Genomic DNA, 21,735 nt, shown 5'->3' on the forward strand with positions numbered 1-21,735 from the left:
ACAGCTATTTAGCTTTCAGCATCAGCAACTTCCCGATTGTCACCTCGTCGTACTGATTTCAAACAACGCTGCAATTTCTACCGCAACACCGACGTTACTGCACATTACTGTAAAAAAATAAAGTGATTATAAACATTTCTCCGTTCTTCGACATGGATAGCCTTCGCGAGTGACCGTCGCCGCACGACGGGGTTCACCTCGAAATCCATTCCATTCGATATTGTTTGATCGAAGTCGCCCCGGAACGCGGAGAGGAACGAGCGCGGTGTTGGCACGAAAAGAGAGGTGGTGCAACGAACGGAGACTCTCGCGACGCCCACGTCGTGAATTACGATGTTGATATGCCTCAATACCGTTCTCTCTGTCGGTGTCTATTAATACACACGCGAGGGTTTCTTCAGGTCTACGACTCCGACGGGGAGCGTAATGCGAGAGAGGACTGTTCTCCGACAGAAGAGAACAGACCTCATCTCGGTGAAATTACGTCGCAATTCCGTCCACGCAGTCCTCCTCCCGCGGGGTTTCTCGGTAGCATATTAATTAACGACACCTGAGACGAGACTGATGTTTTCTACGCGCCGTAAAGAGAAGAAAAATATAGATATACTGGACGTGCGTGTATGCAAGTGGGATATGTAAGAAACGACGGACCCGCAGCTATACGCGTTATAATGGGGCTACACTATGCGCGTTTTCGCGAATCGGATTCGCGAATTGTGCATTTGTATGCCATACGTGCTAAGCACACATGGTATACAAATGCACGATTCGCGAATCCGATTCGCGAAAACGCGCATAGTGTAGCCCCAGCCTTACTCCTCATTCAATGATTCGCGCACTCGATATATTATATTCGCATTAAAATGCTTCTGCATTAGCCACCCCATCGTGGCGCGAGAATTGGTCTTGACATTTATCCTAAATGTGTTTATCGATTTTCTAAATATAACAATGTCTGTGCACAATGTAATGTTTATATTAAATGCTTGAGGGACTTTGCTTGCCACATCAGGGACACCTCACGCGCGTGTAAAAATACATACAGGATTTAATTGCGGCGCAACAATTTCATACGATAACAATAACTGCTTACGCACATCGATAACTTATGCTGATACTTATAAAAATGAACAGAATTGTAATATAGAACCGTAATATATGCAGTCGCAATAATTATGTTTCCCGCTAATTTCATAATCTGACCGATTCAATGCAACCGGTCGAGAAAGAGAGAAAGAGGCGCGGAATAATGAAATCGGCGGTCAGTCATTCGCTCTTAACGGGACAATCTTAACAGACGAATGAATTGCAAAATGAAGGCAGAGCGTGGAGCGGGATGGATGAGTTGCGCGCGTTCTCAATGCAGAGCGGGATACAATAATAGCGTAGCGCAAGTAGCGTAAATTGGATGTGAAATCGGTCGCCCTTGCGAATTTCGCTTTCGCGCTCGCTCCCGCGAGAGCGAGAGCTAGGCTTACGCGTTAAATTCTTGCGTGAACGCGTGCGACCGCGCGCAACGGGCGTACGCGCGGCATGGCACACGCTACGAACGGGGAGAGTTCTCCGGCGATGTCGGCCACGTCAGACCGTATACAACCCTCGGCCAGCGGCTAAATATACATGAATATAAAATGCGCGCGGGGCTGGAGCATGCGTGCTCGAAGCACTGCCTCAGGGACACGGCCTCGTCGAAGCACTCCGAAGCACGACATAGACAAGACAACCCTTCGCAGGACGTGGGAGAAGTGGAGGAGCAATCCAATCGCGAACCGCTTCTCCGCCTCTTGTCCGCGAAGGCTGCGAAAGCTCTACATGTAATTAGTACACACACACAGAGAGAGAGAGAGAGAGAGAGAGAGAGAGAGAGAGAGAGGAGAGAGAGAGAGAGAGAGAGAGAGAAAGAAATCAAAATTGATGCAATTCCTGCCGGCCGATCAAACCTGGAGCATTACACTATTAAAGTTATAGTGTCAGATTATTATACTCAATTTGAGTCATTTTTTATCATTAGTTCCTATACAGATCGCCACTGCTTCTACTCAATCATTAATTTAACTAAAACAATGTTAATTTAAACCAATGGAGTTAAAATAATTAATTAAAATAATTTTAGCACATATGATAGTTAAAAATAGCAAAATGTTATTTGATTCAAGGTATTGGTTTAAATTTCATCCTTTAATATTTAACAATGTACGACGGCGTACAAAACAAAGCCGCGCCCAGGCGAAAGGCGATCGTGCGAATTTGATAAAGTTAGCTCGGGCGAAACGTGAGCAGTATACGTATCAAGTGCCCAATGCTTTTTTCAGGAATGTTGAGGGATATTTCATTAACGAGGAAAACGCTTATTATGGACAGGAGAGTTATTGAACATTTACATGCCGCGTTATGTCGACTAAAACTTGTTGGGAAAAAATGCGACAACTAAAATTACTATAAAATTTTAATATTGCTAGTTGTAAAAATGCTTATACATACATTCAATTCAAATATGCTTATTGCATATTCATATTGCATATTATTTCTCATTTAACTGTTATCGCTGAATTTATTTCTTCACAAAATCTTGTCTTTCTTAATTTTAATCACCTCACATTCTTATTGCGCTATAATTTTTCGAATCCCAACGTCAAGAATCCCCGAAAAACATTTCCGTCGCGCCACGTTTCGATAACAATATGGATTGTTTAGGCTTCAACGCTAAGGTTGAATCCAACAAAAAAAGTCATGTACTATTATTATATCATATATGTATATACTATACATAATTATATACTCGACTTCCAATGTGATAATTTTAAATTCTCTCTAATATAGTATTCCTAACGTAACGATAAAAGCGAAGAGAAGAAACTTCTTAAACTTCAAAACATGTATTGTAAACATCTCGCCGGGCGAATAACAAGGGTAGATAAAAATAGCTCATTATCTTCACGCCAGGTCGCAACAATCGTCAACGTTCCGTTTCAACAGCCGCACATTGTTCGGTTTCAGCTTCTAGAACGAAACAATATGCGTCACGGGACCTGGTACGTATGTTCGTACGCACGTATCTAAGCCCGATTTTGCCCCGCTTTTGCCGCGTGGAAGGGCAGCCGGCCAGACGATATAAACGGATATTTGTGTCACAGATTGATCGCGGCATTATTAACCGATCATGCGACGGGTAATAACTCCGCGTACGGGGACGCGCGGTCAGATATGTGTCAAGTGTTACCCTTGAGCACTCGGTTATTGAATATTATATTAGCCACGTTAGAGGATCTGCTCCATATTCTACGCCTCAATGGTCTCAATTACGGTCTATAACTAACGACGTGGCCGAACCCAGGCCGTCACGGAGGCCGTCGCGGTATCGTGTGATACACGTTTATCAAGTTTCCGCGAGCGGATTTCCCTGAGCCTTGCGTCACGGGAGACGCGCATGTAAACGAACGCATCAAACGGAAACAAACCGCAGTTCGGAGTTATTAATCCTCGCAAAGTTTCGTCTAAAAATTTATTCTTTCGGGAACAGTTTGTCAAGGTACGGAGAGTCGTAAACATGTTTACGAGTCAATTTTAAAATCTAGGTAAATGCAAACGACTCTAAAATGGAATATAAAATAACGTGGTGTAATCTGGCACATTGTAAAATTTGTATATAATGTCAAATTACATTCAATTTGATTCATTTTTAATTATTCCTGTAGGTCACTACGGCTCCTACTCGATATGTCGCTAATTTAACTAAACCAATGGACTTAAAATAACTGCTTTGTGTTTCGATACACATGATAGTTAAAAATAACAAAATGTTATTTAATCAAGATATTAGTTTAAATTTAATCCTCTAATATTTAACAGTAAAGTACCGTTCGAAGAGAGAGAGAGAGAGAGAGAGAGAGAGAGAGAGAGAGAGAGAGAGAGAGAGATCTTGCTGCTGTAAGATTTGAAACTTGAATGTAAAAATATTGCTCATTAAAAGCTTATTGCATTGTTAAAATCGTAATGTCGAATATTATATTCAATTTGAGTTATTTTTAACTATTCATATGTAAGGTGTTGCCACTGCTCCTATTCAATATATCGTTAATTTAACTAAACCAAAATATAGAGTTAAAATAATACTGTTTTGTGTTAAAACAATAAATTTCGACACACATAGCAGTAAAAAATTATAGAATGTCATTTAACTCAAGGCATTGGTTTAAATTTAATTCTTTAATACTTAACAGTGTATTTCAGCTCGTAACGGTATTTATTCGCGCCGCGCCGAGTCGTATCTTATCCGGCGCATTCGGCGCACGGGATGATATTGCCTGTTAAGAACTGAAACTACTTCCCCTCTTCTCTCCCGTCCAACGTTTAATTGAACGTTAGTTTTTATCAATAATATATTTTTCGATTCCGTGAAGTGCATCCGTTATCGAACTAAATTCCACCTGAAATTAATCGAGAAATTAGATTGTCTCGTCTGTTTGCGTTTCCGAGATAAGACAACATCTAACTCTCGTTAAGTCGACATCTTTTTTACTTAATCAGACCTCACTCACGCCTCGATCCTCCGGAATTGTTTTCGACGGGCGTTTATATCGGCGTGCGCATGAATAACCGTGTTGCGAAACGCTCCGTACATTCCGGCGAAAAAATCGTCGAGAAATCTCCCGAGTTTCGTAACCTCGATCGCGCGGCGCGGCACGCGGCGGATCGGGCGACAGGTGTGCACGTACATACCCCGCACCAACACACCTCGCCGTCCACCACGTCGTAATATGTATTTCGGAACAAATTGCTGCCGCGCGCGCGTTGGAGCGAGATTTCGACCGGTCTCCCGCGCTGATACGCACGCACGCATACATACACACGCGCGCACGCACGCACGCACGCACGAACGCACGCACGCACGCGGCCGAGAAGGTAGCCGTGTGAGTGTGTGGTACCGCATACGTGTATGATCCCGCTCTCGGAACATGCACATCGGCGCCACTCGTCGGAACGCGTGTTCTCGCGTCAAGGGGCCTTTTTTCGCCGCGTTTTTCGTTGCTCCGGAGCCGCGCAGTATCGCTCGCGACTCGCCCTTGAGAGCAGATTCCGTTCTGTCCCGCGTGAAAGAGTTCCGCGTGAGAGAGAAAGGGAAAGAGAGAGAGAGAGAGAGAGAGAGAGAGAGAGAGAGAGAGAGAGAGAGCCGCGTGTGCGTAAATCATAACCGACAAGTTCTCCGGCAATGGCGACGACGCAGCTGAGTCTGGCGCCGAAGACCATCAAGTACTTGATGTTCGCTTTCAACCTGTTCTTCGTGGTAAGTGGCGGCCGATGATCAGCTGTCGCGCGACGACGTCTCTCGCGTTCCTTCTGGAACGATGAGCTGGCATGGACCGTGGACCCGCGCGATTCGATTGCGCTGCGAGCTATCGAACCGAAATCGTATCGACACGCTTGATCAGCGCGATCGTTAAAAGCTGACGATTACACGATCGACAGGTGTCAGAAGCCGAACAAAGGGCGTAACTTTCACGAAAACGCATTTGTAATGCCGTAAAGTGAACATTAAGTAAGGTTGATTATAATTTTTTTTCACTTTGATCGCGAGAGCTGGTTGAAGTTAGCTACTGAAATGCAATTGAAGTTGGCTACAATTAATAAGTCTCTTTCAAGACTATGTAGAAGGGGACAAAGTCGAATTTTACTTCTCAAACATTAATATCTTTTAGCCAGAATTCATGACTGTCAACAAACGCGTGTTTAAGTTAATTTCGATTAATGTTTATATCTCGTATCTATATATCTATATATAGACGTCTGTATCTCGCGTCTGTATCGTGGATGTCAAAATTCAACAATGATCGCACTGAAGTGCGCACATTGTTGGGATAACGTCAATAGGATCACGTGGTTCAACAAGAATCCAGTTTTACACGTTTGATGCAGTGTAAATGTTTTCCGCAAATATATGTATTAAAATACAGTGGAAATGTGAAATTAAAACGTGGAATTTAATTCGGATATCATTAACAAATATAAAGTATGGAGCACCCCCGTATTTGCGGACTGTATATATTTCATTTGTGTTAACCTTTAACATTTAGAGAGTCATGCGATCGTTCAGTTATCTCGAGCAGATATTTCAGCTTGGTATTCCAATAAATAAATATTACTGGTTGAAATCTCGGTCAACAGCAAACATCTGTTTGGAAATCTGAGCGGAAAAGCGCTGCGTTTACAATATTATTTCTGAAGATACGCTGCGATACGTACAGTCAAGAAACGCGTTTAGAAAACACATCTACCGATTCGAGATAAGTGTTTTTGGAGAAAATGGATACAACTGATAAAACTTAGAAGCATATTAGTTACAAGCAATGTTACAATATCTGTAACAGTACCGATCGTAGATTTTTCCTCAATTGATTAATACATAAACTCGTTACTACCGCAATTAAATCTTTAATCGCAAGTTCTGAATGAAAATGCTGGACATCCCGTATATGGAATATTTTTATGTCCAAATATGGATTTAAACGATTGTCGTTTATTTATTCGTCGATTCAACTAACACATACATCGGAAAAGAGTGCAAGACCGTAGATGAATCATTGCGAGATAAATCTTACCAAAAGAAATCGACCATCAGCGTAAGAGATAGGTGCGAGGGAGAATCCTCTTATCGCGCGGTATCTGCTCCCTCGATTTTTTCGCGCGCAGCGTGACGTCAAAATCGACAGGCCACCTGTAATCGATACGGATGAATATAATGAATATTAATTTTATATGCTACAGAACAGAGCAGGAGTCAGTCATCTTTTAATTTCAGTTATTTAGCTAGTTTATAAACTAATTAGATTGTTCACGTTAACTATAATTATCAAAATTAAAATAATTTTATCATTAGAAGATTTGCGTACTTGGAAATGTCATTTACGTATGTATATGCGTAAAAACTATAGCTGATAGATTCAATAATGACTAACCTGTTCTTAAAGGATTATTCAGCACAATCGAAATGCGCACTGCGTTATCGGCTTTATTAATAGACATGTTGTTACATTCTTGCGCGACATACGTGTTAATATTTTACGAGAAAATTTATTTACATTAATATTTCTATCGTTTGTTTTATTGATTGCGCAATATCGCGAGATTATTATAGAATTATTATTATAGAATTATTAAGTTGCGCTATTATTTTATTTATAATTAATTTAAAAATGTTTGCATTTTTTCATTAAAGTATATACGTACCTATGTATGGATAATTACTTCTTATGTAGTATAAGGAAGGAAAAAAAAAATTCGCTGCGGACAGGATTCGAACCTGTGCGGGTAGAACCCAATGGATTTCAAGTCCATCTCCTTAACCGCTCGGACACCGCAGCAGTTGGCAACTGCCTGTTATTTGTACGATCTACTGCACACGAACGTGAAATTCTAAAAGTTTGACGCGAACAAAGAAATAAACTTGCGCATTTCCATTAAATCTATCGAAATGCTAATTACGTACCACATTAATTAGACGATTACGCCGTTTAAATTGATTGCACAATATCGCGAAATCATTGGTTATCGTCATGAAATTATTATGTAACCATTACCGGTTTTCAGTGCGATCAATTCAACCTGCGGATCGTATTTTCGATCCTTTTATCCATGGAGTTATCACGTATCGATGAATTACTTAGGTTACAGGAATAGTATTGCTATCGATCGGCTTGGTCATCCATGGAGTGTACCATCAGTATCAACATTTCCTTGACAACAGCTTCTTCTCTGTGCCTTCTCTTCTCGTAGCCGTGGGCTCCATCATCTTTATCATCGCTTTCTTCGGATGCTGCGGAGCCGCTCGCGAAAGCTATTGCATGACTATAACGGTAAGGCGAATGCTCATAAATATACTTGGACATATATTTTTCTTTTATACACATAATATGTATACACGTGTAAATATACACCTTTCGTAATTGAAATTTATGAAGAAAACGTAATTTCATCATTAAAAAAATTAATTATTCACTTTTCGTTCACGCGTCAAATTGCACATTTATTAACTTATTATTTTATTACTTAAAAATCGCATACATATACACTGTTAAATTCGTTGTGTCAAATTATACTCAATTTGAGTCATTTTTAACCATTCTTATAGGTCTCACCACTGCTCCTACTCAATATTAATTTAACTAAACCAGAGTTAAAATAATAAATTTCGACACACATAATAATTAAAAATAATAAAATATTATTTAATTCTAAGTATTGGTTTGAATTTCATCCTTTAATATTTAACAGTGTATATTTGAGAATCTTTTTCAACGATGATAAAGATGTCTCATCGTTGCGCCATATGCAATTAGATCGTTTATTACTATAGAGTCGCAGTATATATTTGACGTTTAATTAGCCAATAATAATTGCTCAGCTGGTTAAATCAATAATAATAACAAGCTACCCAGTAAGCAAATTGTTCGCAGTACTCCGACAGATTGGCAGTAAATTCAATCAGAAATTGCTGGCAAATTGGCATCAACTGTGTCTGCATTAAGCTTGTGTAGTTTTATCGACAGAGCTGATATAATCTGACAGCCAAGCACGAGAATCCGTCAAACGCAGATTCTGCTTTATTTCTACCGTCAATCTGCGTCAAACTGTAATAGCAAGTATGTCAAAAACTGTTGGATTTTTGCCATTAATTTGCCATCACATTTTGTTGACAATATTCTTGCCAGCATTCTGCGAACAATATCGTATATCTCAGATTCTGTATATCAAATTTATAGTCTCTCTAATAAAATTTGTCAGAAATATTGCAGAATCTATTCTCGACAGATTTGGCTGTATAGAAATTTATCGTACATACGCCTTTTACAATCGTGACGAACATCTTGTTTTAAAAATACGACATTCATTCGTCGATCGTAAGTGATTTATGTCTCGTTCGATAGACCATACTAGGCGAAGCTCGTCACGTGATTGTACTTCCGATTAAGAACGTGCCGCTGACGAGAATCAATCGGGACGCACCGCGTACAATAAAGCGCACCATTATCGTGACTCGAGAACATTCACGTTATTTTCGACGCTGTTTCCATTTGAATTAATTCGAGATTAGAATCTGGATACGGAGCCGTCGGTTTTTCGAACCGGCGAACGCAGACCGGGAAAAAGCGCGGCCAAGTCTGTCCGTCTACGATATCGTCTCCCCCTCGTTTCCATAACGTAATGGATCATATGTTTTGTGCGCGAGGTATGTAATTGACATGTGTGTGTCCTCCCCGTTCCACCTTCCACCTTCGCCGGCCCTTATTCCGGGAAAATTACTCTCCCTCGCACGCAGACGAGGGGCGGGCATGCTTCCGGCGTTGCTTTAAAAAATTGACGCAAACGCACGGCGAGAGACTATAATAAATATTTTATACAAGCTTACAGATTAGATTCTATGCGTGTTCCTCAGATATATTTAAAAAAATATATTAGCACCTAATGCAAAAACCTTACTCCGGAATAACGATTGTATACGAAAGATAATCTGTCGAAATATGATTTGAATTCTTGTAACGATGGTCTCTTTTGTCATTTGCAGTTCTGTACGCTACTGGCTACGATTTTCATCCTGGAGATCATAGGCGGTACGTTGGGATATGTGATGAGGGCGCAGGTTGCGACCGTTGCCAGGGAAAAGATGCTCGACACAATGCCGAAGTACAATGAAAGCAAAGAGATCCAACGCGTCTGGGACACATTACAACACAATGTAACGCGCGTAATTTTATATATAATTTACCGTATTCATACGCGCGACCGCGTTATATTCTCGAAATGGCGAACCACGTGTGAGTGGTTTTGTTTTTTTCCCCTTTTCCGACGGCGGCTTTGTCAGAAGTTTTTCGCGCTTCGCGCCGTGTGTCTTCCCCTGTCGTGGGAGCGACCGGGTCGTCGCGAGAATATCGCAAACGCCAGGCGACAGGGATAATTTCAGTGCCGGGCTCTAATTCCTCGCGTGTATAATACATGTGTGTGTGGTAGCTCGCGTGCACGCCACGAGGGGGGTAGCGTAAATCGATTTTTACGTCGCCGGCTTCCTTAACCACCCTCAACGATCTACGAAACGTGCACTATATATATATATATATATATATATATATATATATATATAATATTTATAATATATATAATTTTATTGTTATGCAACGGATAACTGTTTTAAATTGAACTTATGCTTATAAGAAATTTTCTATTTCGATTTACATCAGAAGCATGTCTTTTTTTAATTTGCACAGTACATCGTGTAACATTCTGTATTATACATATACATATATGAGCGTGCCACGAAGTATTAAACACGCTTCCCACGAAATTTCTCATTACAATTAACTGATGACTGCACATATCTGCATTTGCGCGACGTGCTAATCACGAAATTCGTTTTTTACAGTTCGATTGCTGCGGCACGGTCAATGCCACCGACTGGACTTCCCCTCAAATGGGGAATCTGACGGGTATTCCGATGTCGTGCTGCGACAACACGATAGGTGCTGTCGGCACGTCGAACTGCACTACGACGTCGCCGAGTCTGCATCCCGTCGGCTGCATCACCGCGTTTGCGAATTTCGCAGAGAAACACGCGGCAAAGATAGCAGGTGTCGGAATAGGCCTTGCTGTAATTCAGGTATCTTCATCAGTATCACGTTAGATTTTCCGAATATATTGCCTCGTAACGTTTCAAAGTGTTTCCAATAAACCAGACATACTCACATTTTAATGATAAATAATTGACGTTTCATGTTGCAGCTGGTAGGAATCTTCTTGTCGTCCTATTTGGCCAAATCAATCAGGAATTGTTACCAGACCATGTAGAGTGCCATGCGAACATCAGAGACGCATCGGAAGCAGCATTATATTCCTAAATGACAGCCAAGCAGGATTTCCATTAGGACACGGGACTACGTGAATCTGATAATTGATCTGATAATTGAGCTGATAATTGATCTGATATACTAAACACGTTGTTTGTTTTTGTAGAAGCGCGGTAAATTATTTTTGCTACATACGATGTCTCGCATCTCGCGCTATGAATATATATAAATCGTGTATGTTTTTAATAAAATCTTTACATTGCCACGTGTTTTTGCAATAATGCGTTGATCATTTCTGATTAAAATGTCTCGTTAATCTAATTCGCATTCTCTTATTTACATAAACGTGGAAGAGTAGGACAATTGCAAAAAAATCTGTTTCTACATTTATCTGCGATAAATCGTTTGAAAAAAATTGCCATTTTCTTCTCACAAATCTTGGCGACTTGCAAATTTCAGATAAAAAATCGGAGCGCTCGCTCGTGTTCGAAAATCACGCACACGCAGACGTAGAGAGACACGAAATTGAACTTAATCACTCATGTATGAGTCATGCTTGTTGTTTTGCCTACGTGTAAACGTAGCAACGAACGCGAATGGACGTCTCTTTCTCTCAGGCCAGCAACTTTAAAATCTTAGCTTGATATATTCCATCGTATTGAAAATATATGTATAATATATATATTTTTTTTATATATAGATAGATAAGGATATATATATATATAGATATATCGATATATGTATCCTTTAAAGTGCTATTTAAATATAAATGTATCGATATTCAACTCAAGACGTCCCGTCTAGATTCTAAAAATATTGCATTTATTATCAATTAATATGACAACAGCTGTATCGAATGCTTATTGAAATATTCATTGGCGTACCAGTTCGCTCTAAATTTATCGCTTCGTCATATTTTTTCTTCACGTTATCGTGACTTCCTTATTTCCTCCCACTCTTTTCCCTCTCTCTATCTCTCTCTCACTCACACTCTCTCTCTCTCTCTCTCTCTCTCTCTCACTCTCACTCTCTGTCTCTGTCTTTCTCTCTCTCTTTCTTTGTTAGACCGCACGTTCTAAACAAATCCAAATCGTTCGGAGTCGGTATCGGCGCGAAGACATCGCCGTACACGATCGTGCGTTTTCGTGGCTCGTTATCGGCCAGCAGATAACGCTGCAGGCCGACGCGACGCTTCAGCGTCGGCATCGGCAATCGGTCGTGTCAACTGGCGAGTGCTGATTGTGCTGAAGGTGCGCGAAACCGCTCGCTGTGCATCTGCGCCCGGGAGGAGCCAACGCGAGGGCAAAATGGCGGCCACGCACCTAGACGTCGGCCTCCGCTGCATCAAGTACCTGCTGTGCGCGGTCAACTCCCTCTTCGTGGTCTGTATTATGATGCGCGAACGGCGTTAAAATATCTCGTCTCGTCTAATCGCGGAATGATGTATACCGCGCTCGCCTGATTCCCACGTCTCAATGCATTCTCGCGTTAATCGAAAAACGATTTGGGACAATCGCGGGACGAGAATTCCTTAACGTTTATTTTATCGATGACGCTCTTCGTCTTCGTTTTGACGCTATACGTGTGTCGATCGAAAGAGAAGAAAAAGAAAAGAAATACCGTCAGCTCTCCTCTTTTGAGAAATCGTTCGAGTGACTTGAGAATCTCGGGAGATGTAACGAACCGCAAAATTCGTCGCGAGGCAAAAAGCTCCGTTTTCGCATAAGTCCGCCGAAAGAGATATTCTTGGAGGATGAGATAATTGTTCGTACATTATGGCTCTTCAAATATATGCAGATGCACGAACTACGAAGTCATCGCCAATGACTTCGCGACGAGTCGCACGTTACCGGAGCTTATCGGAAAATACCGTTATTGCGACGCAAGCTCGTGTGGGTGCAATTGCGCATCGTATAGGCCAGGTGTCCAAGAGCCCAAGACCATACATATATCGTATACTCATCATAATTATCGATTGCTATTATATACCGACCATGTAGAGTAGACGATGCTTGAATTGTATAAAGGAGGCTTCGTTCTGCGGCGAGAGTGTCTCCAATTGCTAACAATCTACTTTTTGATAAAGACAAAGGAGTTGCACACTTTGCTAAAATAAAGCGAAATTTATCCATAAAGAAAATGTTTTTATATTTATGTGATACATACATTTATATAAAATTATAATTTAAAATTAATATATATAGTTATTTGAAACTTATATATATTATGGATATATGTTATATATATATATATATATATATATATATATAATAAATATTATATATTACATTAAATATATATTTCATGATTTGTAGAAAACGCAAATCGATAAGTATCGTTTCACGTTGGTTATCAATTCTTTTCAAGATATTTGTTATCGATACAGCTGTTAGCGGACGTTCCGATAATATAAATGGCGATTAATGTCGAGAAAAAAGTGACTCAGATAATTATCTTCCACGTATATGTGGCAGGTGTCTTTCTGTTCTACGTATATAACGGTTTAGTTAAAAAAATAAATATTAAAATTATGGGCTTTATAAAAAGATTGCGGTTTAGCAACAATTAGAATATTCGAAATTTTTGTAATAATGGCCCAAGCCGTAGCGGTATCAATTTTCGGTATTAAACAGTCGACTTGAGATAACGGATGTCGAATCATTTACATTTCCGAGACAAGAAAAAATATATATAAGAATACGATGCCGTTGGAATAAAATAACGTGAACGATACGAAGAGGCGAAAGGGCGGATTCCCCGAGGTTATTATCTTTTATTACGTCCTTTGTTCTGTCGGCTTACGGAGAAGGCGATGTGGGCCATGAAGTTCGAGTTTCGTTGTTACGGAGAACGGCACTTTCGAACTGCGGTCGATATCACATAGACAAGGCTATATGCACTGCTGAATTATTAGGGATGGACGATCTTATACGACTGCACAACCCGATTAGCACAATATATGCTTCTTAATTAAACAACGGAGCAATAATAGGAGCGAGTGTTTCTTTCACGATTCGTTAAGGGCTGCGCACAATGAAAGGAATAGGGAACAGGGAACAGTTCAATATTAATATATGAAATTCATTAACATATGTAATTTATTAAGACAGAATAGACGAACGGAGGAATAGCGCTGAGGAACAGTGATGAAATTTTATTATATTTCTGTATACCATATGCACAATGAATATGTTAATATTAAACTGTTCCCTATTCTCTGTTCCCTGTTCCCTATTCCTTTCATTGTGCGCAGTCCCTTATCGATACAAAATCTTCAGAATATGCTGAAGATTATCGCAAACAAATCGGCACAATTACATAAAAAATGGTCAATTTGGTTCTCGGTAAAGGTGTATTGCCTGGCATATGGAAACACTTATGAATTATTCCCAGGCGCTTATGCAAATTTCTAGCTTCTTGCTGCGGTTAAAGGAAAACACTGCCTGTGAAAAGACAGTGATTTCCTATGCGAGACCTGCAGGCCTTGACATTCGAAATCTCGAATCGACGATATGAGAATCCTTTTCGTTGTTCTGAAACAGACAAAACGCCAGTACCAGGAAAACGTTTCGAATATCTTGCGTCGTGCACGCGCCTACCCGAGGGACTTTGTGGTCGCTTATCAGCAGAGATAAACGTATTATTTTCACAATCAATGATGCCGGGATACATCATGCGACTTGAATAAAACGGGGTACTTCGGCACACGAGTGTAAAACGAAAAATCTTGGAAGTTAGACCGGTGCAACGATCGTTCGCTCAGAAATCAAACAAGATCTTGTTTGATCTTTGATTTCGCTAAAGGAGCAAAAATAAGTTCACGATGTATCGTTCCTTAACAGGTCATCGATATCTTATCCGAGTGTTTATTTATTTAAGTCAAATTAAAAGTCAAATCAAATTAAGAGCTCTCCTATCTTAATATAACATATACGTATACATATATATATACGTATATATTTCTCGATAATCGGTCGGAATGTATTTGAAACGATTTCGCATTTTATTTCGGGTCTTCGGTGAGAAGATAGACTTATGCGGACGTGTAGAAATCACAAGAGTGCGGCTTATCGTAGGAAATGACATGGTTCGCTTTTAAAGAACAAATAGAGACCGATGGCAACGTGTACATAGCGATACGCTTCACAAAAGTGTCGTACCCTCTTTCCAGTCTAAAAAGTTTACATTCGAGCGAGGACGCATGTATTATATAACTAATGTCAGGGAAACCGCGTATTACGGAAATGATCGAAACCTCATACTACGTGCAGTAAACGTGCATTACGTTCGGTATATTACACGGTTCACAAATCGTATGAAATACTGCATATTTAAATCGTCATTATAAGCAGAAATAATAAACAAGCTGCTAAAAAGTCACGGAACTTTAGAGTTGCAATAAGAATACAGAAATGAGGAAAAGGTTTCTGTAAACATGAAACGAATTAAAGGTCTGTTTTTTCAAATTTATAAAATAGTTTATTTATAAAAGCTCGCGAATTAAAATAACAAATACTCTTAATTCAAACTTACTATTCCTTAAAGAAGTTCTTAATTATTAACATTTAGTTTCTAAATAGTACTGCGTTTTGTCTAATTAAAATATCCAATCAAATTTTCGCTAACAAAGTATCGACTTTAGATCGGTCAAATAATTCGTAGATGAAGTTTGTATGAATGTCATTCCTCGGCATTTTGCGATTAACAATTATTTAATTATTTAATATATTGAAGAGGAATGAAGATTTTTCATTAAAATTAATGATATAGCAAAAACAATAGTTAATTGTGTGGTTAACATAATAATAAAATTGCGATATCGTTATTATTTCTATGTTCCATGTTCCATTTCCAATTACTTTCCATGACTACTGCGCTATATTAGATAGATTAAATCTGCTATCTTTAGAAAATAGGAGACTCACCTTTGACCTTACATTTATTTTTAAGCTTCTCAATCACTTTACTGATTGTCCGGATTTGTTGGAACGTATCCATTTTAACATCCCGACTAGAGAATTAAGACAATACTCCATCTTCCACATCGGGTATCACCGTACTTTGTATAGCGCAAATTCTTGTGTAAATAGGCTGATAATATCTGCAAGTAATTTCTCCAATGGGGTTGACTTTTTTGGAGGCTCTGTATCAACTTTTCAACGAAAACTTTCTCGTCTACTCTTGTAACTTAAATGCTCTTCATATTATGTTGTGAAATTATATTGTTCTTGTTTTTTCTTTTTCCTTTGTACGCTAAAGGGTTTATTACCCGTTAATAAAGTTTATTATTATTATTATTATTATCTTATTGCAGTTGACGGGGGTGATGATAATATCGGTCGGCACGACGATTTACGCTGTTTACGAGAACTTCTCGCACTTTTTGGACGCGAGCTATTTTTCACCAGCCACCCTTTTAATCGTGGTTGGAATACTTGTCTTCATAATTGCTTTTATGGGATGTTGCGGCGCGCTTAGAGAAAGTACCTGCATGGTTCTTGTGGTAAGCCGAATATCTCTAATTTCTACTCTTTGTTACAAAAATTCTCTTTCTGACACTATACTACATTTTATGCGTGTGCTTCTAGTTTGCAGTCTTGCTATCATTTGTATTGATACTGGAACTTGCCGCTGCCGTTGCTGCGTATGCCCTGCAGGACGGTATCAAGGATCTCTTAGCCGAGAAGATTAATCTAACGATGCACCAATACGAAAAGAACGAGGAAGCCAAGTTCGCAATCGATTTTATGCAGTCCAGGGTAAGATAACTGACCGTTCCATAAATAAAAAACTGTAGAAAAATCCGTTGAGATATAGTGGCACCGGACATGTCCTACAAATAACATAATATTTTCAAGATATAGCGTATTCTTTACAGGGACAGAAAGAAGCATTTTGAAAAATAATTGATGGTATTTTTTTCTTCTTTTACAGTTACGTTGTTGCGGGTATAATAGCTACATGGATTGGAACAACGTACCGTTCAATAATACACATATAGATGTACCTGACTCTTGCTGCGCATATCTAGTGGATGAGCTTTCGGACCGCTGTTATGGAAAATATCACGAGGGCTGTATTAGCCGGCTTTCTATTATTGTTCACCGCAGCGCGTTATATATCGGCACGGGAGCCGTAGCGATCGCCCTTATTCAGGTTAGTAGATTCAGCTCTTTTTTTTATAACTTAATTTTAATCTCATTTCTCATAATCTCTAATCTCACTTATTTCTTTCTAGCTAACGGGAATTATGTTCGCGTGTATGCTTGGCCGAGCTATTAGACGTCAAAAGACAGAAAGGGAGAGGCGTCGTTGGGAATTACGGGAGAATCTAGTGAACGGTTATGAACCGTTGGGAAAGTCGGATCCTGTAACTACGTTTCCCGTAGTGTATATGTCAACAGACTATCCATTGAAAGGCGACCAAAAATCTTAATAATTTGATAAAAATCGAGTAATTTTACAAAATTGAATGTATTTTTTATTCTTGTCGAGCTCGCAAGAAGACATTTACAAAAACTGAGTAATGAGGGAGAAAGACAGAGAGATCCTATTTTTTAACAATAACAATAAAAGCGTTTATGAGAATGAATATTCTTGATTCTTATGTTCATTTTTATAGAGCTTAGTGAGTTATCATCAGGCAGCACAAGAGAAAACGATACTACCAAATAATTTATAGTACATAGATTTATAATATATAGATTAATATATTTTCTTAATAAGTATATACATTTACGGACAATCTGATTGTTTGCTTTAAATAATTTGCATTTTAATAATTAAATGTCATATTATGTCATAAATTCCGATTTTATAATAGCTCGTTGAAAATATTTGTGAGGAAATAGCATTATTTTAAAATATTACACAGACTACTGCAGAAGAAGTGATTATTGTACATTATCAATGCACTGTAACGCTAAGAATAAAATATCTTTATTCTATTAAAATAGTATTTACATTTATCATGTCAAATATATCCTTAATTATCAATTTTTTAATAAATAAATGTGACAATTATTTAAATTTGTTTCATAACATCACCAGAAGAGTGAAGCTTGCCTCAAAATCTCAGAAGCTTCTTCTTGATATTCTCCATTTTCGAGGTACGGAGGCGTTAGTTCGCGATAGGCAAGGCAAACGCGTCTCGATGTGACGTCCTGTCGAAGCACAGAGTGTTCCCATTTGTATCTATCAAACAAAAATCGTATAATTAATAATATTAATTTCAACTTTTCTAATATTTATAAGCAGAATATTATACCTTGCTGGGCCATATAAGACCATGAGTGATCTTGCAGGCATCGGCAATCGTATTACCACGTTATCGATATCTACAGATCGTGTATTATCACACACATCTTTCTCTAGGATGGAATCATAATTTGGAACGCAGTCTAAATTATATCGCGTTATTGGACCACGATAAGGAGTCATGGTCAAAACAGAATCACCGAGAACGTTCACGGTTACTATACGTTCTCCCCAGATCCAGCAATCGTCCACGTGGGGATCGATAGAAGCGCCTCGTTCAGGATCATACTCAAGCGAACACTGCTCAACAGTTTGAAAACCGTGTAACAACGGTACTTCCTCAAATTTTCTCTGTACAAACTGTGTTGTTTTGGGAAAACCGTTAAATGATCCTAATTGCAGTTTCCGCTTTTTGAAGTTACATTTTGGTCCAAAATTCTACAAAAATTCAAACGTTTTAGTTTAAAATATGTAAATATATAAATATTTTTCTAACTTTTTTCTAAATGCTTCAGAGATATTATACCTGTTTTCTTCTACCGCTTTGTGAAGCTTGCCAAGGGAGATCATCGAGCGCTTTCATAAGCTCTTCAGCCTCATCTTCTTTTAAAAAATCTAGCTGGGACATACATATTATACATATATAGTATAATGTTAACTATATATTATAAAAGATATATTGTAAAATACAGTAATTATATTACCTTGATGTAAACACCAGGATAATCAATTAAGTTCCCATCATGATAAGGATGTTTCTTGTATTCATTTATATCCCACCCAGGTGATAATTTATCACAATATGGACAATAAACGTAACTTTTGCTTTTCTGTAAGATTACATACAATAAATATCTTAAACTAGTTAAGATATCAAGGACTAAACAATTATAACAAATAAAAAATTCAAGGCCAATAACGAGCAATGCAATAGATGTCAAAATTAACAAAGAGTTTAATCTCTCACGAATAGAAAATAACGTAGGGACGTTTCGAACTCTGCAGAGTCTTCCTCAGCCAATTCAAGGATATAATAAATTAAATAAATAAAAGTCAGTGACATAATACGGAGAATAATAAAATAAAAACGCTGAGAGTCTATCAAACGTCGATGACGATCCACAAAGTCAAAAGGAGTCACATCATGCGTGAAAGCAGTAAATCTTTAACAATAAGTAGATCAGACATTAAAAAATTATTTGTAAAAATATAGTCAAAACTTAAGATAATTAATGAATCGAAGTCATCGTGGGCAGAATGATTGATTCCTCGTTTGATGGCGGGAATGAACCGAGTCAGTATGAGTAAACAATAAGTTTCATAAATTTGTGTAATTATTGTATAAAAATAGTACACGCGAATGTCTGTAAATATACTCTTTTTCTTAATTTCAGTCAGTGCTACAAGAGTTTATGTTCTCTCAGATACATAGGAGGGTAGTACCAGGGCAAAATAAGAAACAAGATATAAGTGCTTCATCTTTTCACACAAGCAACTGTAAACTGGTTTTTCTGGTATTTTAGCCAGCTAGGAGCCAAATTCAACCGATAGACTAATTACGATAGATAGCAGAAAAGGCAGCACCTGGGTGGTGAAATTCTCAGGTATATAAATTTCTTAAATTATATTTTTCAGAAAAGATAATTCGTGTATAAGAAATAATAATCCTGAGCAGGAAGGTATTGGTTTTATAGGTTGGATATTCTGTTTTTCAGAGATATCCTTTTCTCAGATACCTTTAAATATCTACAATTTTTTTTAAGTTTCCTGTTTAATTTATTAAAATATATTTTGTCTTTTACGTGTATACATATATATACATATACTACCTACACTGTTTTATTTAATTAAAATTGATACATTAACTTTTTGCACTTGAAAGTCGAGCTGTACTCGACATCACATTTCATTCCAGCAACTTGAATGTGAAGTTATGTTCGACACGGATATTTTTAAGAGTTTAATGTATTTTTTATATTATTAAATTTTTAAATATGACGACATATAATAAAATTTAGAATTGAAGGGCTTTTATTTAATTACCGAGTTGTTGGAATAAAATGTTGAATTTATAACAGAACGCAAAGGAGGATTAAAGCCTTTGATAAAATATCTTCTTACTTTAAGAATTTCATTAAATTTCACTTAACAATTTAACAAAAATTTTATTCTCTGTAATTATGAATTATACACGCAACATGTATATTTTGCAAAAAAGATTTATCTTTCCATATTGCTGCTTATACCTCCCCGTTTTAGCATATATACTTTTCGAATAAAAAAGATTAATAGTATCAATTCTAATATTTTAATTTTGCTTTCTATTTGAAAATTGCAAATATTCAAATGATTCTTCGTCATCCTGTGGATGGAGATACATGGAGATACGGTGTAAAAAAAACCTTTATAAACAAATCATTAATAAACGATGAACAATCTATAAGATTATCAATAGTAAGACTGTAATAAGCTTTAATGAAGCAGTAGCGTACAATAGAAATATCAAACGTTAAAAATGATTTTGCCCGCGGGCACTAATTATAGCTACATCTCTGAACAACATATCATCAGTTATCAAGAGTCACCAATTGAAAGATATACGTATTAATAAGATGATTTGGGAAATTCCTAGAATTAACGTATTTTGTCGCGATTATGTTGTTGCGTCTTCGACTTTCAGGAAAAGAATTTCGCAATTAATCGCGGGAAATACCGATGTGTTACGAGAGAGATATAAGGGTGCGTTCCACTTATCACTCGCAAACGCACGTGGAATCATTTCATCCTTGTTGTTTGTCAAATGTTAAACAAGGACGAAATGATGCTCGCGAGCATTGTGAACGATAAGTGGAACGCAGCCCAAGTGTTTGGGATAAGATTAGTCTTATCCCGCGTCTCCAATCAATTATTCAGTTACTTGACACAAAACTTTTATACCCTTTTCCTTGAACTTTCTCTTCCCAAATTATGTGTAATGATTATGAGGGCCGATATCACAGTCTCCGATTAACGTGATCCTCCGATTAAACTCACTCTGCATCTCTTTCTAACTGTCCCCCTAGAAAGAGACGAAGAGTGAGTTTAATCGGAGGATCACGTTAATCGGAGACTGTGATATCGGCCCTGAGTGTCTACAGTGGTAAACGCGAGTCACCAAATTAAATCATCCCTGCGGGTCGATATCACGAGTATCATTGATAGGTTAAGGTACTCCCTTGCCTTACCTGCAACTCGTTCCTCAGATCCGGCTTCGAGATCTCGCATTCGGTCTCGCAAATCAAGCAAGAGCGTATCCCTTTGCAACCGCATGGTCGCACGGTCTCCATTTCCGCACCCCCGTTCCCTTTTTCCTTCGATATTAAACAAAAACACTGGGCAAGACCACAGCTGACCACAGTGTCGGCGAACATGCCCCGGAAAGTCGATTCTCGAAAGCACGACAACCATGACAAGTTTATCGCCTCCGTCGATATATCGATTCGACGAAAGAATGTTTTTTTTTCCTCGTTAGATCAATTCAAGAAATTGCTCGTAATTTTAATTAATCTCTAACATAGAAAGCGAGAGATAATGATGTTTATAATGAAGATCGCTAATATAATTATTAATAAATAATTCGCTTATTCGATAATACAAGTAATAAATT

The 21,735-nt window shown here is 38.3% G+C and overlaps 2 protein-coding genes, 2 long non-coding RNA genes and 1 other non-coding gene across 7 annotated transcripts; 1 reads left to right on the forward strand and 4 right to left on the reverse strand.

The window, feature by feature from the left end:
- Positions 1-2,432: 2,432 nt before the first annotated feature.
- LOC139774702 (uncharacterized) lies at positions 2,433-4,951 on the reverse strand. 2 transcript variants are annotated; one of them, XR_011718648.1, is made up of 2 exons: positions 4,539-4,951; positions 2,433-4,427 (listed from the first exon to the last, which is right to left on the reverse strand). It is a non-coding gene; the product is annotated as an uncharacterized lncRNA (long non-coding RNA). The 2 variants fall into 2 exon arrangements; XR_011718649.1 differs by having other exon boundaries at positions 4,530-4,856.
- Positions 4,952-4,961: 10 nt separating this feature from the next.
- On the forward strand, positions 4,962-17,785 carry LOC139774701 (uncharacterized). Its single transcript, XM_071710132.1, has 8 exons — positions 4,962-5,284; positions 7,662-7,850; positions 9,560-9,730; positions 10,412-10,645; positions 16,147-16,335; positions 16,421-16,591; positions 16,767-16,988; positions 17,071-17,785. Exons 1-8 carry the CDS (start codon positions 5,210-5,212, stop codon positions 17,266-17,268), a joined length of 1,449 nt encoding a protein of 482 aa, XP_071566233.1. The 5' UTR covers positions 4,962-5,209; the 3' UTR covers positions 17,269-17,785.
- LOC139774704 (uncharacterized) lies at positions 6,563-7,666 on the reverse strand. Of its 2 annotated transcripts, none has more exons than XR_011718652.1 (3): positions 7,484-7,666; positions 7,225-7,390; positions 6,563-6,712 (listed from the first exon to the last, which is right to left on the reverse strand). It is a non-coding gene; the product is annotated as an uncharacterized lncRNA (long non-coding RNA). The 2 variants fall into 2 exon arrangements; XR_011718651.1 differs by having other exon boundaries at positions 7,225-7,410.
- On the reverse strand, positions 7,277-7,358 carry Trnas-uga (transfer RNA serine (anticodon UGA)). The gene has a single exon. It is a non-coding gene; the product is annotated as a tRNA-Ser (tRNA).
- On the reverse strand, positions 17,750-21,532 carry LOC139774699 (alpha-ketoglutarate-dependent dioxygenase alkB homolog 4). Its single transcript, XM_071710130.1, has 5 exons — positions 21,314-21,532; positions 18,794-18,919; positions 18,616-18,708; positions 18,100-18,527; positions 17,750-18,026 (listed from the first exon to the last, which is right to left on the reverse strand). Exons 1-5 carry the CDS (start codon positions 21,497-21,499, stop codon positions 17,876-17,878), a joined length of 984 nt encoding a protein of 327 aa, XP_071566231.1. The 5' UTR covers positions 21,500-21,532; the 3' UTR covers positions 17,750-17,875.
- Positions 21,533-21,735: the final 203 nt, after the last annotated feature.

This window comes from Temnothorax nylanderi, unplaced genomic scaffold, assembly GCF_030848795.1.
Source record: "Temnothorax nylanderi isolate EJ_2023f unplaced genomic scaffold, tnyl_v1.0 TNYL_tig0085_pilon, whole genome shotgun sequence".
Taxonomy (NCBI): Eukaryota; Metazoa; Arthropoda; class Insecta; order Hymenoptera; family Formicidae; genus Temnothorax; species Temnothorax nylanderi.

What these genes read in the sequence shown, in the direction of transcription:
- LOC139774699 (XM_071710130.1), bottom strand. Translation starts at nt 21,499, where the DNA reads ATGTTCGCCGACACTGTGGTCAGCTGTGGTCTTGCCCAGTGTTTTTGT. An exon ending in ATCCTGGTGTTTACATCAAG is followed by an intron (nt 18,709 to 18,793) that starts GTAATATAATTA and finishes TGTATGTCCCAG; the next exon opens with CTAGATTTTTTAAAAGAAGA. An exon ending in GTCTTATATGGCCCAGCAAG is followed by an intron (nt 18,027 to 18,099) that starts GTATAATATTCT and finishes TTTGTTTGATAG; the next exon opens with ATACAAATGGGAACACTCTG.
- LOC139774701 (XM_071710132.1), top strand. Translation starts at nt 5,210, where the DNA reads ATGGCGACGACGCAGCTGAGTCTGGCGCCGAAGACCATCAAGTACTTG. An exon ending in GGGACACATTACAACACAAT is followed by an intron (nt 9,731 to 10,411) that starts GTAACGCGCGTA and finishes CGTTTTTTACAG; the next exon opens with TTCGATTGCTGCGGCACGGT. An exon ending in GTACCTGCATGGTTCTTGTG is followed by an intron (nt 16,336 to 16,420) that starts GTAAGCCGAATA and finishes GTGTGCTTCTAG; the next exon opens with TTTGCAGTCTTGCTATCATT.